This window comes from Macaca thibetana, chromosome X, assembly GCF_024542745.1.
Source record: "Macaca thibetana thibetana isolate TM-01 chromosome X, ASM2454274v1, whole genome shotgun sequence".
Taxonomy (NCBI): Eukaryota; Metazoa; Chordata; class Mammalia; order Primates; family Cercopithecidae; genus Macaca; species Macaca thibetana.
The window spans coordinates 124860262-124878634 of NC_065598.1; the positions used below are offsets into that span (position 1 = coordinate 124860262).

General features: G+C 41.8%; 1 protein-coding gene across 1 annotated transcript in view; it reads right to left on the reverse strand.

Moving 5' to 3' along the window:
- Nucleotides 1–18373, reverse strand: part of ZDHHC9 (zinc finger DHHC-type palmitoyltransferase 9) — a 38743-nt gene that overhangs the window by 12600 nt on the left and 7770 nt on the right. The window contains exons 4-5 of the mRNA XM_050777469.1: nucleotides 11084–11244; nucleotides 5750–5908 (exon numbers count right to left, since the gene is read on the reverse strand). Of these exons, the coding sequence (XP_050633426.1) occupies nucleotides 5750–5908; nucleotides 11084–11244 (320 nt within the window). The remainder of the gene's footprint in view (nucleotides 1–5749; nucleotides 5909–11083; nucleotides 11245–18373) is intronic.

Genomic DNA, 18373 nt, shown 5'->3' on the forward strand with positions numbered 1-18373 from the left:
AATGTGCCTATTCTAGATATCTCATATAAGCGGAACCATACAGTATTTGTCCTTTTGTCTGTTTTTTTTTCCACGTAGCATGTTTTCAAGGTTCATCCACATTGTATCAGTACTGTATTCCTTTTTATGACCGGATAATATTTCATTGTATGTATATACCACATTTTGTTTAGCCATTCATCTGTTGATAGACACTTGGGTTGGTTCCACCTTTTGGCTACTGTGAATAATGATGCTATGAACACTGGCATACAAGTAGGTTTTGAGTCCTTGTTGTCAACTCTTTTGGCAATTGTTATGGAATGAACTGTTCCCCCATTCCCCAGTTCCATATGTTGAAGCCCTAACCCCCAATGTGGCTGCACTTGGAGGCAGAACCTTCAAGGAGGTAACTAAAGTTAAATGTGGTCATCCAGGTGGGGCCCTAACCCAATGGGACTGGAGTCCTTGTAAGGAGAGGATGAGACACCAGTAGTGTGTGAGCACAGAGAAAAGGTCACATGAGGACACAGCAAGAAGGCAGCCATCTGCAAGCCAGGGGGAGAGGCCTCACCAGAAACCATCCCTTCTCGCACCTCTATCTTCGACTTCCAGCCTCCAGAATTGTGAGAGAATAATTCCCATTGTTTGAGCCAGCCAGTCTGACGTATTTTGTTATGGTAACCCAAGCAGACTAATATAGGTATACACCCAGGAGTGGAATTGCTGGGTCATGTGGTAATTCTATGTTTAACTTTTTGAGGAACCACCAACTTTTCCACAGCAGCTGCATGATTTTACATTCTCACCAGAAATGTATGAAGGTTCCAATTGTTCCATATCCTTATGTTTAATAATTACGATTGCAGTGTTATAACAATGAATAAAGTAGAAGAATGAATAATGTCTAATGACAGAAGACTGCCTAAATAAACTTGAATAGAACCATATGATGGATTATGCAGTCATTAAAATAATATATTAAAGAAACATTTATTAAAGATGCAGAAAAATAGGATAGAATGTTATATGACAAAAGCAGGATTAAAAACTATCATGTTACAGTCCAATTTTGCAGAAACACTAGAAGGAAATATAGCAAAATGGAGAGTGAATTTAGGATTAAGTTTTATTTATACTTTCTGTACTTCCCATATTTTCCACAATGAACATGTGTTATTTTGATGAATAAAAGGTTACAAAAGAATAAAATACACCAATTTGGGCCAGTGTGGTGGCTCACACCTGTAATCCCAGCACTTTCGGAGGCCAAGGAGGGCAGATCACAAGGTCAGGAGATCGAGACCATCCTGGGTAACACAGTGAAACTCCATCTCTACTAAAAATACAAAAAATTAGCCAGGCGTGGTGGTGGGCGCCTGTAGTCCCAGCTACTTGGGAGGCTGCGGCAGGAGAATGGCGTGAACCCAGGAGACAGAGCTTGCAGTGAGCTGAGATTGCACCACTGCACTCCAGACTGGGAGAGAGAGCGAGACTCCATCACAAAAAAAAAAAAAAAGAAAAAAGAAAAAAAGAAAAGAAAAGAAAAAAAAAGAATAAAATACATCAATTTGAAAGAAAAGTGAGCTGTGTACTGGTCAAAAAATAAGGCTGTAAAAATGGTCTATCTCCTGCTGAGGAGGCTACATCTTTTCAGGAAAGGGAAGAAAGGTATAGAGAAGAATGGTTATACAGATACATATTTTTTACAGTATTTTAAATCACATCTTTTCTGATAATACAAGTAATACATGCTCATTATAGAAAACTTGAAAAAAAATAAAAAGAAACATGAAGAAATCACAGCAGTGGAGGACAGCATATGAAAAAATGAAAGAAACAAAATCACTCATAATCCCACAACCTATAGATAATAAATTATAAAAATTGTGGCATATTTCCTGTATTTCCTTGCATATTTCTTTATACCTCATTATATATTTTTTTAAATAGGTAACTGACTTCACACGGTAAATGTAGCCTCTCTCCTGTTTTGTGTCATTTAGCTTTCTGGTATGAACTCTTTCCATTAGTCTAATGTATGAATGTCCATTTACTTATTTATTTATTTATTTATTTATTTATTTACTTATTTAGGGACAGAGTCTAGCTCTGTCACCCAGGCTGGAGTGCAGTGCCACGATCTCGGTTCACTGTAGCCTCCACCTCATGGGTTTTTGATTCTCGTGCCTCAGCCGGGATCTCAGCTGGGATTACAGGCACATGTCAACATGTCCAGCTAATTTTTGTATGTTTTAGTAGAGACGAGGTTTCACCATGTTGGTCAGGCTGGTCTCAAACTTCTGGCCTCAAGTGATTTGCCCACCTCGGCCTCCGAAAGTGCTGGGATTACAGGAGTGAGCCACCACGTCCAGCTCTATAATTTATTTGGCTACTCGTCTGTTGGTACACAATTAGGTTCTTTTCAACTTTTAATTGTCATAATAATCCTGAGTTAAACATTTCTACCCCTAAATATCTTCCCACATCTCTGATTTCATGGGACAGACTCCCTAGAAAGGGAACCACTGGCATCAAAAAGTATAGATGTTTTTAAGGTTTTTGATTACTCTTATTAGGTTGCCTTCCAAAAAGTTTGTTCCAATTTACACTTACTAGTGGAAGAACAAATATCAGGTTTTCCTTGCTAATTTTCTAGATTTAAAAACAGTATATTGGGCTGGGAGTATTGGCTCACACCTATAATAACAACACTTTGGGAGACTGCGGCGGGTGGACTGCTTGAGCTCAGGAGTTTGAGACCAGCCTGTGCAACATGGGGAAAACCCATCTCTACAAAAAATGCAAAAAAAAAAAAAAAAAATAGCCAGGCATGGTAGTGCATGCCTGTAGTCTCAGCAACTTGGGAGGCTGAGGTGGGAGGATCACCTGAGCCCAGGAAGTTGAGTCTGCAGTGAGGTGTGATTGTGCTACTGCCCTCCAGCCTGGAAAAAAGAATGATAGCCTATCTCCAAAAAAAAAGCATCCTGAAATCATTTCTTTGACTATTAGTCATGATAACTAGCCAATTATATTTTTATGAACTGTCTATATTTCTCCCGGAACATTAGTGCTTTTAAAAAAATTGATTTGTATGAGTTCCTTATAGTTAAGAATATTAATAAGGAAAGGAAATACTACCTCACATCAGCTCTTCTTTTTTTTATTAATTTTAAGTTCTGGGGTACATGTGCAGGATGTGCAGGTTTGTTACATAGGTAAATGTGTGCCATGGTGGTTTGCAGCACATATCAAGCCATCACCTAGGTACTAAGTCCAGCATGCATTAGCTATTTTTCCTAATGCTCTCCCTCCCCTCCCCATCCCCCAGCAGGCCCCGGTGTTTGTTGTTCCCCTCCCTGTGTCCATGTGTTCTCATTGTTCTCAAAAGAAGACATTCATGCAGCCAACAAATATATGAAAAAATGCTCAACATCACTGATCATTAGAGAAATGCGAATCAAAACCACACTGAGATACCATCTCATGCCAGTCAGAACGGCGATTATTAAAAAGTCAAAAAACAACAGATGCTGGCGAGGTTTCGGAGAAATAGGAACCCTATTGTTGTTGGGAATGTAAATTAGTTCAACCATTGTGGAAGATGTGGCAACTCCTCAAAGATCTAGAACCAGAAATACCATTTGACCCAGCAATCTCATTACTGGGTATAGACCTTCCTTAAATATCAAGTTTCCTGCTTCATTTAAAATGGATTTCGAGGGCCGGGCACGGTGGCTCATGCCTGTAATCTCAGCACTTTGGGAGGCCTAGGTGGGAAGATCACAAGGTCAGGAGTTTGAGACCAGCCTGACCAACATGATGAACTTCCATCTCTACTAAAAATACAAAAATTAGCCAGGCGTGGTGGTGCACGCTTGTAATACCAGCTACTTAGGAGGCTGAGGCAGGAGAATCACTTGAACCCGGGAGGTGGGGGTTGCAGTGAGTGGAGACCACACCACTGCACTCCAGCCTGGGCGACAGAGTGACACTCCATCTCAAAAATAAAAAAAAATAAAATGGGCTTCAACAATAGATGCTGACGAGGCTGTGGAGAAATAGGAACACTTTTACACTGTTGGTAGGAGTGTAAATTAGTTCAACCATTGTAGAAGACAGTGTGGCGATTCCTTGAGGATCTAGTACCAGAAATACCATTTGACCCAGCAATCCCATCACTGGGTATATACCCAAAGCATTATAAATCATTCTACCATAAAGACACATGCACACATGTGTTTACTGCAGCACTATTTACAATAGCAAAGACTTGGAACCAACCCAAATGCCCATCAATGATAGACTGGATAAAGAAAATGGGGCACATATACACCATGGAATACTATGCAGCCATAAAAAAGAATGAGATCATGTCCTTTGTAGGGACATGGATGAAGCTGGAAGCCATCATTCTCAGCAAACTAACACAGAAACAGAAAACCAAACACTGCATGTTCTCACTCATAAGTGGGAGCTGAACAATGAGAACACATGGCCATAGGGAGGGGAACAACACATACTGGGGCCTGTCGGTGGGGTGGGGTGAGGAGGGAGGACATTAGGACAAATACCTAATGCATTTGGGGCTTAAAACCTAGATGACAGGTTGATAGGTGCAGCAAACCACCATGGCACATGTATACCTATGTAACAAACCTGCACATTCTGCACATGCATCCTGGAACTTAAAGTAAAATTTTAAAAATAATAATAATAAAATGGGTTTTGATTTATAAAAATCTTATCTACATATAGTAGTTTTTTAGTATACATGCTGCCAAAGAGAGCACCATATAGCTTTTTACCACATAAAGCAAGATATATCTCCCAACCTTTGCCTAAAGAAATGACTAGTAAGAGGAAAGCAACGCCCTCAGAATGCCACATGGTATACAGAAAAAACATTATCCAATCATGGGAACTCAAGAAAAAGTAATTCTAAAAAGAACGTTAGAAGTATGCCTGATGATATAAGCAATTTCACATATAGGTCTATCAACAGGAATCTTTATGGCCCGTTTCTCATCTTGGCCAGGGTTTAGCACACAGTAGGCAGTGATTACAACGAAGCCACATATATGTGGATGGAAGCACAGACCACTGTATTATGCACACTTATACCCGACCCTCTTGCAGCAGCAGCAGAGAGAAGAAATAAGCAGTCTGGAATCAGACCTGCTCTAGCTTCATCTTATGCTAATTATATGAACTTACATACTGGTGCTTCACCTATTTCCTCATCCGTAAAATGGGGATAATACCAATCTCATGGGGCTGTTACAAGTCTTAAATGAGAGAAAGGTAAATCACCTAGCACAGTGCCCAACATGTAGTAGAAACTCAATAAATGCTACTAGCAACTTTCCTCTTCTTGGGTTGTGTCTTAGGCCTTCCTTCCTCAATACTGCCCTCCAGTGGACTAGGAGTCTCCTCCCACTATATAAGGTGGGTCCCACGTGAAAATCCAGTACAGGAAAATCTAAATTTCAAAAATAGGTAAAATTTATTTTTCTCATTTACTAAAGAGGTTTTTGTAAAGTTTAGGCTAGAGTATATTTAAATTGTGATTCGATCTACATAAGTACAGCTGATTTGCAGTTTTTCAGGAGCTTGTTGCCTATCTAAATTTCCTATCTAAATCTAGCTCATTTTCCATCTAAATCTATCTTCCCTCCCCCACTGATTTCTCCCAAGAATTGGTGACCACCCTGACTTTCTTGTTCAACTCAGCCTTTTCCCTAGGCAATGTCCCCGTAGTTTTACTCACCCACACAGTTGTCACAGATGCTGCAATGGGAGGCCCGGGGAGGCCGGAAGATCTTGCATGTATAACAGTATTTCAGTTTCACAATCTGGTTGTTTATCTGGAAATTCTTGATACGAGGGGGTGGTCGCTGGCCCTGGGGCACCGCACCATTGGTAGCTTCTGTAAATCAATAAAGACAGCTAATATCACAGCTAGCCATTATTTCAGCCCAAAAGTCTCACCACCTCTCCAAACCCAATGGGGGCATTCAAAGGTTCCCTAAGCCTACTGTCTCCTCTAGGCAATCATTTATAGACTAGACACTCAACATCACAGAATATGCCCATAAAACTCCACTAAGTGTATGCAGTTCTGTGGTATACATATGAAAAAGTGTTTCTTCGAGACTTTTTTTCTGATTACAAACAAAAACATTCATAAAAAAAAATTGCTAAAAATACATTAAATGAAAACATCCAATTTCACTAATAATCAGAGAAATAAAAATTAAAGCACAAAGATACCATTTCTACCTATCATATTAAAAAGCAATACAAAGAACAAAAATACCCCATGTTAACAAGGGTGGGGAAAGGTCATTCTCATATCTTATCAGTGAGCAATATGGCAGCTGCTACTAAACTTTTTTTTTCTTTTAAGATGGAGTCTCGCTCTGTCGCCCAGGCTGGAGTGCAGTGGTGTGGTCTCAGTCTTGGCTCACTGCAACCTCCGCCTCTTGGGTTCAAGTGATTCTCCTGCCTCAGCCTCCTGAGTAGCTGGGATCACAGGGGCCCACCACCATGCCTGGCTGATTTTTGTATTTTTAGTAGAGATGGGGTTGTATCACGTTGGTCAAGCTGGTCTCAAACTCCAGACCTCAAGTGATCCACCTGCCTCAGCCTCCCAAAGTGCTGGGATTACAGGCGTGAGCCACCATGCCCAGCCAGCTACCAAAGTTTTAAACATGTGTATTCATGTACTGACCGAGTCTACTTCTAGAAACTTATCAAAATTATAATGAGATATACGAAAGATGTTTGTATAAGAATATCTGTCACAGAGTTCCTTTTAATAGTGAAAAACTAAAAATAACTTCAATGTCACAATAGGAGGTTGGTTAAGTAAATTATGTTATGTGTATAGAATGGAATATTATGCAGCCATTAAAAATGATATAGATGAAAGAATGGTAAAAACAGGAAAATACAATATATGGCAAAATGAAAATAAATGTTAAAAAGCAATATGCAGAAAACAATACTATCTTGCAAACATAAAATATATGCATGTGAAAAGAAACGACTCGTAATACAAAAACAGTTATTGAAATAAAAGTAACACTTGCTTATTGTAAACATTTAGAAAAAAACAGAACAGGGCCAGGCGCGGTGGCTCACGCCTGTAATCCCAGCACTTTGGGAGGCTGAGGCAGGCGGATCACCTGAGATCAGAAGTTCGACACCAGCCTGGCCAACATGGCAAAACCCCGTGTCTACTAAAAATACAAAAATTAGCCAGGCATGGTGGCACACGTCTGTAATCCCAGCTACTCTGGAGGCTGAGGCAGGAGAATTGCCTGAACCTGGGAGGCAGCCTGGGTGACAGAGCGAGCGAGACTCCATCTCAAAATTTTTTTTTTTTGGAAAAAACAGAAAGTATAAATAAGAAAACATAAATGTCACTGACAGTCTCTCAGCTCAGAGATATTTATATTTTTTGGTGTATTTCCTTCTAATCTTCTATTAACAGGTAAGCATTCATAATTTTTTTTAAAAATTGAGATAATATTATAAATGCAGTTTTGTACCATGAAGTATTTACTTAATATTATATGCTGTGAACATTTTCTCACTGTTAATTTTTTTCTAAAACATAACTACTGGTAATATTCCATCATATATGTGTCCTGTGATTTATTTAAATATTCCATATTGTTGGGATTTTTACTATTTAGCTGACGTTACATGTAAAAATTTTAAATATTACAGATAAAAGCTTAAATCCCCTTCGATCACCACCTCAATCCTAGTCCCCTCCTCCCTTCCAAGAACATATTCATGTGTTAAAATTAATTTCTAAAACAGAAAGAATAAAGAAAAGAATGTTGAAGTCTAAGCAGTAATACATGAAGTTGCCGGCATTAAAATAGCTACTCATATTTAAAAGAAAAGAAAAAACGATGCACTAAGAATCCTTCTACAGTAATTTGTAAAAATCTTTATCTCCTTTAGTTAAACCCTCAGAGAAGTAGAACTACTGGGTCAAAGGGTATGACCCTTTAAAGTACATATTACTTATTACCAAACTGCTTCCCAGACAGACCGTATGAATTTGCATGCCTGCCCATCCACAGCATATGAGAGTGCCTGTCTCACTGCACCCTCGCCATGCAGTATAATTCTAAAAACAGAATATTTTTCAATTCACTTTGATTTTAAAAATATCTGCCATATGGAACATTTTTCCTTTTTTTGTGGAGTGGGGTAGATGCTGTGAAATCAAACAATAACAGTGTGTCACAAGTCTTAAAAGGATGAGGACAGCTATTCATTAGAGGATAAGTACCAGCATGCCACCTTAATATTCTATGCATATGCTTTCCATGAGGGCACCTGGGAGACAGGGTTCATAGTTCACCTTCCCCGGGAGGCCGTATCAGGCAAGGGCATCACATGACTTCCTCTCTCCCCATCCCCCACCCACAGCATACCCAGTACAGGACTAAATACAAGATGACAAAAACTTCCTAACATAAACACACATATGAACTGAAAAATGTACTCTTCTACCGAGAGAAACATGCTAAATGCAGAGGCCGCGATGTGACAGCTTGAGTCTGAGCCCCAGGCCCAGTGATCGGGCAGAAAAGAGATAACTTTGTTAACAATCTGCTGTGAGAGGCAAGAGACAAGTCAAGGTACTGCCTTGACCCTCAGTTTCTCCATATGTGAATGGGAAGGGAACTGGAAAAGAATAACCCAGATGGAGAAAAAACAGCACTCACAACTCTTCCTCACCATCTTGCTCCTAATTACTCCTAGTTCTCTCGGGTCTCCCCAGAACTCCAGCTGTGCCAACACACGTCACCTCTGCTCTCTTCCCATTATCCCCACCCTCACCCCACCCCCAAATAGTTATAGCTCACATGTGCACAAACCCATTTCTCCTTAGTTCAACTAAAACAGGCTGGAATTTTTCAAAATGAAATCCGTTAAGAAGCCTAAGGGAAAACACAGCTAAAATAAACAAAAGAAATACATGGGCCGGGCACGGTGGCTCACACCTATAATCCCAGAACTTTGGGAGGCCAAGGCCAGAGGATAACTTGAGGTCGGGAGTTCGAGACTAGCTTGGCCAATATGGTGAAACACTGTCTCTACTAAAAATACAAAAATTAGCTGGGAGTGGTGGTGGGCGCCCGTAATCTCAGCTACTCTGGAGACTGAGGCACGAGAATCACTTGAACCTGAGAGGTGGAGGTCGCAGTGAGCTGAGATCACGCCACTGCACTCCAGCGTGGTGGACAGAGTGAAACTGTGAAAAAAAAAAGAAGGAAGGAAAAAAAGGAAGGAAGGAAGGAAGGCAGGAAGGCAGGAAGGCAGGAAGGCAGGAAGGCAGGAAGGCAGGAAGGCAGGAAGGAAGGAAGGAAGGAAGGAAGGAAGGAAGGAAGGAAGGAAGGAAGGAAGGAGAGAGAAAAAGAAAAAAGAAATACATGGAAGCCTTCAAAGCACCCTCAAAGAACACAGATTGGTGCTCTACTGGCACAGCTTCTTAGTCTTACAAGTCCTGGGTCCCTTTTTCTTACTCTGTCTAGCTTGGATGCCAACTCAAGCTACCTGGGTACCAAACCTGAGAACCATTTAGGTAGGCACTGGTGGGCTCCCACTCCCTCCTAGTACTTGCATCATAGTCTTCTTCTCACTGTGAGATCCCAGGATATCTCCTCCTCTGGCCCTGGGATAGTTCTGCTTCAATTCATGAAGCCACCCTGGCTCCTAGATAATGTAGCACTTCATCTCTGTACCAAAGATCCTTATCCTGAGCTGCGGTCTGCACTCTATTGACCCTGCAATTGCTTCTTTTACCCCTCCTAGAATTCTCAGTGGTTCCTGGCGCCACAGCTGCCCCCTTTCACATTGCATGTTCCCCTAAAGCAGGGTTTTTTGTTTGTTTGTTTTTTGAGATGGAGTCTCGCTCTGTTGCCCAGGCTGGAGTGCAGTGGCACAATCTAGACTCACTGCAACCTCCACCTCCCAGATTCAAATGATTCTCATGCCTCAGCCTCCTGAGTAGCTGGGATTACAGGCACACACCACCGTGCCCGGCTAATTTTTGTATTTTTAGTAGAGACAGGGTTTCACCATGTTGGCCAGGCTGGTCTTGAACTCCTGACCTCAAGTGATCCACCCACCTCAGCCTCCCCAAGTGCTGGGATTATAGGTGTGAGCCACAGCGCCCGGCCTAAAGCAGGAATTCTTGGTTGGGGGTGGGGGGGATAAATGTATGTGCTTCAGAAGATCTATGAATCCCTGAAATTACATCCAAAACTATGTACATGTACATGCATATAAGAGCATTTTTATGGGGAGAAGGTTTACAGCTTTCATCAAAACACCAAAAGCGCCTCTTGAGCCACTTGCTCAAGCCCCCTCTCACTCTGTGGAGTGTACTTTTGTTTCAATAAATTTGTGCTAACCGGGTGTAGTGGCTCACACCTGTAATCCCAGCACTTTGGGAGACCAAGGCGGGCAGATCACAAGGTCAGGAGATCGAGACCATCCTGGTCAATGTGGTGAAACCCCATCTCTACTAAAAATACAAAAATTAGCTGGGTGTGGCGGCACGTGCCTGTAATCCCAGCTACTCGGGAGACTGAGGCAGGAGAATCACTTGAACCTTGGAGTCAGAGCTTGCAGTGAGCCAAGATCATGCCACTGCACTTCAGCCTGGTAACAAAGCCAGACTCTGTCTCTAAATAAATAAATAAATAAATAAATAAATAAATAAATAAAATGATAATAAATCTGTGCTTTCATTGCTTCAGAAAAAATGTGTTGGTGACCACCTCCCCCAGATAAGTAATAAAACCATCCTCTTGGGAACAATACAGCAGGACCTTGGTAACAAATCCTTCCGCAAATGTGACCCAATGCAGTGAAGGACAAAGTCTATTACTTTAGACTGTTGCTACACCTGCCTTACTAAATTCACAGAGTAGTCATGATCTCAGATTCAGGATCTCAGAGAGAAAAGGCTAGAAGTGATTATTATCTGCAACTACTATTATGATTCCATTCTTTTACTGATTAGGGCCACCCACTACACAGCAGCTTGCCAGCTGGTTGGGAGACTCACCTATCTCCATTTCTATGAAAGCTGCTTCATCTGGTAGCGCCCGAGGAATCACTCCAGGGTCACTGAAGCTGGTCCTCAACAGTGTAGCCATGGAGAAAAGGAAGAGCATGGCAGCAAACACAGGGATGGCCGGAGACAGCTGAACAGCCAGGTAGCGGCACCTGAAGAAAGCAGGTAATTCAACATTTAATGATACCTACCCTATATTGATCTCCAATTGTTACCAGTATGTCAATCTGGCCCCCACAACAGAATCAGCAGCACCTCAAGGGCAGGGACCATGTTTTTTCTCTTGATTTACCCAAAACTCCTGACATATGGCTCTACCCATAGTAAGAGCTCAACAAATAATTGACTGCTGCCACCTGTAACATGCAGAAGACAGTCTTGAGGACACTTTCTTACCCCCAAGTCCAGTCTATCCTATCAGCCCACCGGGAGCTACATTTCCTCTACCTCAGGAAAGTTCACACCTGCTAAGAATAGGGAAGCAACTGAGCCTGGATTTCTAAGCAACACAGGTTGATCTCACTCTGGGAATGTCCAGGGCTTTTCATATCCACTGATCTGGCATTCAGGCTGAGCTTGATGAGGAGGGAGAAAAGATGAGAACCAACCAGAAAGCAGGTTCACAGTGTCAGAGAGTATCTCCGCATGCTTCAAGACCAATGAAAACCTTCAGGGCTGTTGACTGACTCTGCAACATCCATTCCTCTGGTCTCCTCAATTAGCTCAGCTAATAAGTGACTAATGACCATCAGCAAGAAAATAAGAAAATCGTTTCTCCTTAGTACCCCTCCCCAACATCATGTTCACTCCCCCCTTTCCTCATAATGCACCTGGCAAGCTATTTCTCCTTCTCTCTGAATATCCCAACTCTACTCATCTTTCAGGTGCCAGAGACATCAATATCATCATTGTCATCATTGCAACTATAATTTATTGACGGCTCTCCATAAGCCAGGCACTGTACTAAGCTCTTCATCTACATTATCCCATCCAGTTCTCACACTAAATCTATGAAATAGATTCTACTATACCCATCTGATACATGAAGAATCTGGGACTTAGAGAATTCTTACTTCCTCCAAAAGGCTTATGCTAAGCTGCAATAATCTCTCTCTTCTCTACTCCCTGTGGTCCTCACTTCCAGAGCCTTGCATTATTTCCTAGCTATTTCTCAGTATGTTGATGGCATCTCCCTCAACCGGACTTCCTAAGAGCAAGGACCTAGTTTTATTGGACTGGGAATGCTCGGGTTTGAATTATGGCTCTACCAGCTCCTAGCTGGGTGACTTAGTTAACTTCAGTCTCCTTATCCATAAAATGAGGATAATAACAGTGCTTGATGAGGTCACTGTGTGGATCAAATGCACTAGTATAAAGTGCTTAGAACTGCACTTGACACACAGTAAATACTAAACACTAAGTAAAATGTTAGCTATTAACATTATCACCATGATTCCGTATCTCCCAGAGCTCTAATATAAGTAAGGGAACAAAGAAGCTATCAATAAATACTTGTTGATCTGAACTGAATTTCAAACAAAATAAATAGGAATATGTGAGGAGAGTTATCGCTGACCTATTTTTATCCTCCTCCTCCTGAGGCACATTTCTCCTTGAAAACAGAGTTTTCACTTGGAGGCAGACTATAAGTGGAGGAGCAAGGAGCAGAGGGAGAGCAGAGAAAGTAAGCTAAGAAAAACGCTTACCTCATCAGCATGAGAAGTAAGCAAGCTGCTGGCCATTCAAAGCAAACGTTTAACCCCGGTTATATATTCTCTGCAGCTTCGGAACAACCCCCATGAGGTCCTCCCCTAGCTCCCTGCCACACACAAAACTGCATGGGGGGACACAAGCCAAGTTTTATATTAGGCTAAGCAGTTTTCGATGAAAGTGAACGTATGTACTGAACCTGGAGGATGATTTTAGTGACTTTTTTGTTTGCTTGCTTGCTTATTTTTAACAAAATCCTTCATCTTAGGTTGCTCTTTAATGATTTACTTCCTTCTCCTAAAAGCCAAGGGTTGGGGGGAAAATTGGAGAATTGAAGGATCTGGCAGCTGAGTTCAGGGTAATTAAGGTTCTTACATATCACTAGCTTGTGGATTACCTTATTTTCCACTACTCCTTTTCACTGGTACAGATTAACCAAAAAGGGAATTCAGAAGCGAAAATCACCTCCACTTATCAGGAACCCAAAGGATGCAGGAGAAGAATGAGGCTTCATTTCATGAACAAGCAAAGTGAAATCACCACACTAACAGCAAATAGGAATCTTCCTGGCCACTGCCCATCACTAAGATCATTCTTGAAAACAAAGAAGTAATGCCTCCAGGACTCAAACTGCCCTGGATGTATCATCTCCAATCAAAAGCCTTAAAAAATCAGATCTATCTGATTGGCCACCAAAGAGAGTTTAATTTTTTTATTAAAGGGAAAACATACAGAGTGAGTAGAACAGCAGCAAAAAATTCTAAATTAATGCTGCCCCGCTGCACAGAAGGACCCAAGCTTAACTAAGTCCAGTTCCAACACCTGCTTGTAGGCCAGACAAAGGACAACTTAGACTTGAACTACGCTACGCCATCAAGGATAAAGGTCTCTGTAATCTCCACACAGAGCATCTTCTGCACCTGCTAAAACAATCCACTCTGTATGTCAACAAGTACACAACAGGCCTATTGTATTGTTCTCCTCCAGAGATGAGGCTATTGGCAGCCAGTCATCTCTAGTGAGTGGGTGTGGCTGCGAAGCCAGATGTGGGACCAGCAGGCCTTTCTACTCTGAGTAAGGGGAAACTTCGAGCGCCAGCCACTACGACTATTGTGAACTGCAACCCATAGTGTTTGTCTTCAAAAGTTATGATAAAAAACCCACCAATACCCCTGGTGGGGGTATTTGGGAAGGGAGGATTGGGAAGATGTTTGTCAAAGGACATAAAATTTCAGTAAGGAAGAATAAATTGAGATCTATTGCCCAGCATGAGGACTATGGTTAATAACGCTATATTGTATACCAGAAAATTGCTAGGAGAGTAGATTTTAAGCATTCCCAACATTAAAAAAATAAGTATGTAAGGTAATACATATGTTAATTAGCTTGATTTAACTATTCCAAATGTATACATGTATCGAAACATCATATTGTATACCAGATATATATATATATATATCCTTGTGTGTGTGTATATATATATCTTTATATATGTATATTTGTGTGTGTGTATATATATATCTTTATATATATATATATATTCAACTTTTGTCAATTTAAAAATACTTCAAAAATATCACCCTAGGCTAATCCCATAATTGCTATAAGCTGGAAGTCTGTCTCTGACAAAAATAAGCTATGTGAAAGTTTGGTGGTAATTCCCAATACAGACCTCCAAAGTCAGGAGTATCCTCAAACATCACTAACTTGTCTTAGATAAAGACTAGATCAGTCAAGCACGGTGGCTCACACCTGTAATCCCAGCACTTTGGGAGGCCAAGGTAGGTGGATCATCTGAGGTCAGGAGTTCAAGACCATCCTGGCCAACACGGCGAAACCCCGTCTCCACTAAAAATACAAAAATAAGGCCAGGCACGTTGGCTCACACCTATAATCCCAGCACTTTGGGAGTCCAAGGTAGGCAGATCACAAGGTTAGGAGATCAAGACCATCCTGGCTAACATGGTGAAACCCCGTCTCTACTAAAAATACAAAAAATTAGCCGGGCGTGGTGTTGGGCACCTGTAGTCCCAGCTACTTGGGAGGCTGAGGCAGGAGAACAGCGTGAACCCAGGAGGTGGAGCTTGCAGTGAGTGGAGATTGTGCCACTGCACTCCAGCCTGGGCGACAGTGCAAGACTCCGTCTCAAAACTAACTAACTAACTAACTAACTAAATAAATAAATAAATAAATAAGCCGGGCATGGTGGCATGCGTCTGTAATCCCAGCTTACTCGGGAAGCTGAGCCAGGAGAATCGCTTGAACCCATGAGGCAGAGGTTGCAGTGAGCTGAGACTGCACCACTGCACTCCAGCCTGGTGACAGTGCAAGACTCCATCTCAAAAAAAAAAAAAAAAGACTAGATCAGATCTGTCATCCACAAATATAAACTAAGTGTTTTTGAAACTCCCTATATCACTCCTCGGAATAATAATATCCATATACTTCTTAAAACAGAACTCTCCTGTATTCAAAGTACCAAGAGGCCTTTCTCCTTCCTGGGGATTAGAGTTCCTTTTCTCCCTTATGAATTTTATAAATGCAACCATGTCCCAACTAAGTCTTCATTTCTGCCACCTGAAGAGACATCATCATTTTAAGCCATCCTCTACTGACTTCTTGACTGTCCTCAGGCTACCATAGCTGGACTAGACAACTGGAATCCCACATGTCCCCTCAGGCGGCACGGTGGTACTGACCAGCAGTAACCATCAGTGCCAGGCTGGGCTCATGTGTCATGTCCCATCCCCCATCCCTAGCATGCTAGTTCACTGGAGGGATGATGGTAATGACACAGACTTCAATTCACATGAAAACACTCAGAAGAGATTCATGAGTAGAATGGGTAAGAATCTAGACAGAGAGCTATGCCTTACAGATTGGCAGCTTGGATTGGTGTTCTGTACAATACACTGCTTCTAAGTCTCCCTAATAGCTTTCTTGCTATGTTTTTTGGTTTGTTTGTTCTTTTATCAATGTAATCAGTCAGCCAACAAGTATTTGTTGGTTTAACAACTGAAGAACAAGGGAAATAGGAGTTAATTTTGTTGAGGAAAACATAACTGACATATGAAACAGCTAAAGAATAAGATGACTGATAATCAAGTGTTAGAACGGTGACTCAGCCTCTATGGGCTGTAAGTGGTCAGGGAAGAGCTCTGTGGGGGAGCTGCTGGCTGCTTGAAACTGCTCCAGTAGCAGCTGGTAAATATGGCTTTAAGGAGGAAGGCCCAAGGATCAGAGCCCCACGATACTCTTTGGTCACACATGAGAGAAATAAGCCTTTGCTATAATACCTCCCTGATATAGACGGCCATCTGTCCTCTTACTACCTACCTGCTACTGACTGAATGTCTATATCCCTGCAAAATTCATATGTTGAAATCTTAACATCCAATGTGATGGATTATGGAGGTGGGGCCTTTGGGGGGTGATTAGGTCACCTAAGGCTCCACCCTCATGAATGGGATTAGCATCCTTATAAAAGAAATCCTGGCAAGCTCCCTTGCCCCTTTGGCCATGTGAACACACAGAGAGAAGACAGCCATCTATGAACCAGAAAGCAGGCCTTCATCAGTCACCAAACCTGTAGGCATCTTGATCTTGTACTTGCCAGCCTCCAGAACTGTGAGACACAAATTTCTGTTGTTTATAAGCCACCCAGTCGATGGTATTTTCTTACAGCAACCAGAACAAACTAAGACACTACCTCTAGAACACAATAAACATGTAGAACCACCCATAAGACTGTTCCAAGATTTTTCTGATGACCCTCAGAGTCTGCTGAGAGGGGAAGTTTCCCTTAACACTAAAAACATAATTTACAATCAGCCTCCAGATTTACTTCTATGTGAAGGTCAGAGAAAAATGTACAACCCTCTTTTGCTCCAGTAGCAATAAAGAAAATTAAACAAACAGGGACATTTTCAATTCTGAAGTGAGAAGCCATCCTCTCATCAAAATCTCTATCCAGGCAAACCTGCTCAGTGGTTTTCAAATTTCAATTATAATAGCAAAGTTCAAATTTCAATTACAATATACCCCTGCTCGAGAACTTAGAACCATTCATTGCTGCCTATTACATTATGTCCCAAACTCCACAGGTCAGTATTCCAAGGCTCTCCATTAACCGGCCTTATCTAATCATCATCATAAGGCCCCTGTCTTCCCCACTCCATTCCAGAAACATCCCACTAATTAATTACCCTGAATTAGCTAGCTTCTTGCTACTGCAAATAGCCTAAGGTACCTCCTTTGTTCTTAGCACAATACCAGCTCCAGCATCTCTGAGGAGAAAGATTTAGGAGTCTCTTCTTTCCCTCAATAACATCTGAACTGATGTCAACATGTTGGGAAACATCCCTGTTCTCTGGGCTTGCTTTTCCCAAAACAGAGGATCACTATATTTAATTAAGACTCATCCTCAAAAGATGGGAGAGGCATTCAGTGGGGACTGACAGTGTGAAACTCATTACCACAAAAGGTAATAGAGGCTGAAAATGTAGAGAAATTCTGAATGACAGAACCATAAAGAATTATTAAAGGAGCCCGGTGTGGTGGCTCACATCTTTAATCTCAGCACTTTGGGAGGCTAAGCCTGTTGGAGCACTTGAGCTCAGGAGTTCAAGACCAGCCTGGGCAAGATGGCGAGATCCTGTCTCTACAAAAAATACAAAAATTAGTCAGGTATAGTGGCTCATGCCTGTAGTCCCAGATACTTGGGAGGCTGAGGTGGGAGGACTGTTTGAGCCCAGGACGCAGAGGATGCAGTGAGCCAAGATCAAACCACTGCACTCCAGCCTGGGCAAGAGAGGGAGACCCTATCTCAAAAAAAAAAAAAAAAAAGAAAGAAAGAAAAAAAAAAATGAATTATTAAAAGAAAGCAAACTGCCACCAGGTGCGGTGGCTCATGCCTATAATCCCAGCACTTTGGGAGGCCGAGGCGGGTGGATCACCTGAGGTCGGGAGTTCGAGACCAGCCTGGCCAACATGGAGAAACCCTGTCTCTACTAAAAAGTACAAAATTAGCAGGGCATGGTGGCGCATGCCTGTAATCCCAGCTACTCGGGAGACTGAGGCAGGAGAATCGCTTGAACCCAGGGGGTGGAGGTTTCAGTGAACTGAGATCACGCCATTGCACTCCAGCATGGGCAACAAGAGTGAAACTCCGTCTCAAAGGAAAAAGAAAAAAAGAAAAAAGAAAGCAAACTGTTCAGGAGACACAACCCAAGGAACTCTTGGGAAAAACTCTTTCTCAAGGAACATACTTTATCAGGAAGTTAAGTTTAGCTAAGTGCTGTAACAGATTGATATCAAAGAGGCAACTATGCCTTTCTAAAACTCATTTGGTTAGCCAAGTCACAGACAGAATCCAAAGCTAGATAAAGCCAAGACTGACCTCCATAGAGTCATTCTCCAGAGAATGTACTCTTGGTGAGCACAATATAGTCACTTTTTCCTCTTCCCAATCTCACATAAGGATGCTCTTCAGGAACCTGGACCCCTGGACCTTGTCACTGTGGGCACTAACATTCTGGCATGTCAAAGTTTGGCTTTGGTCTACATAGTCTT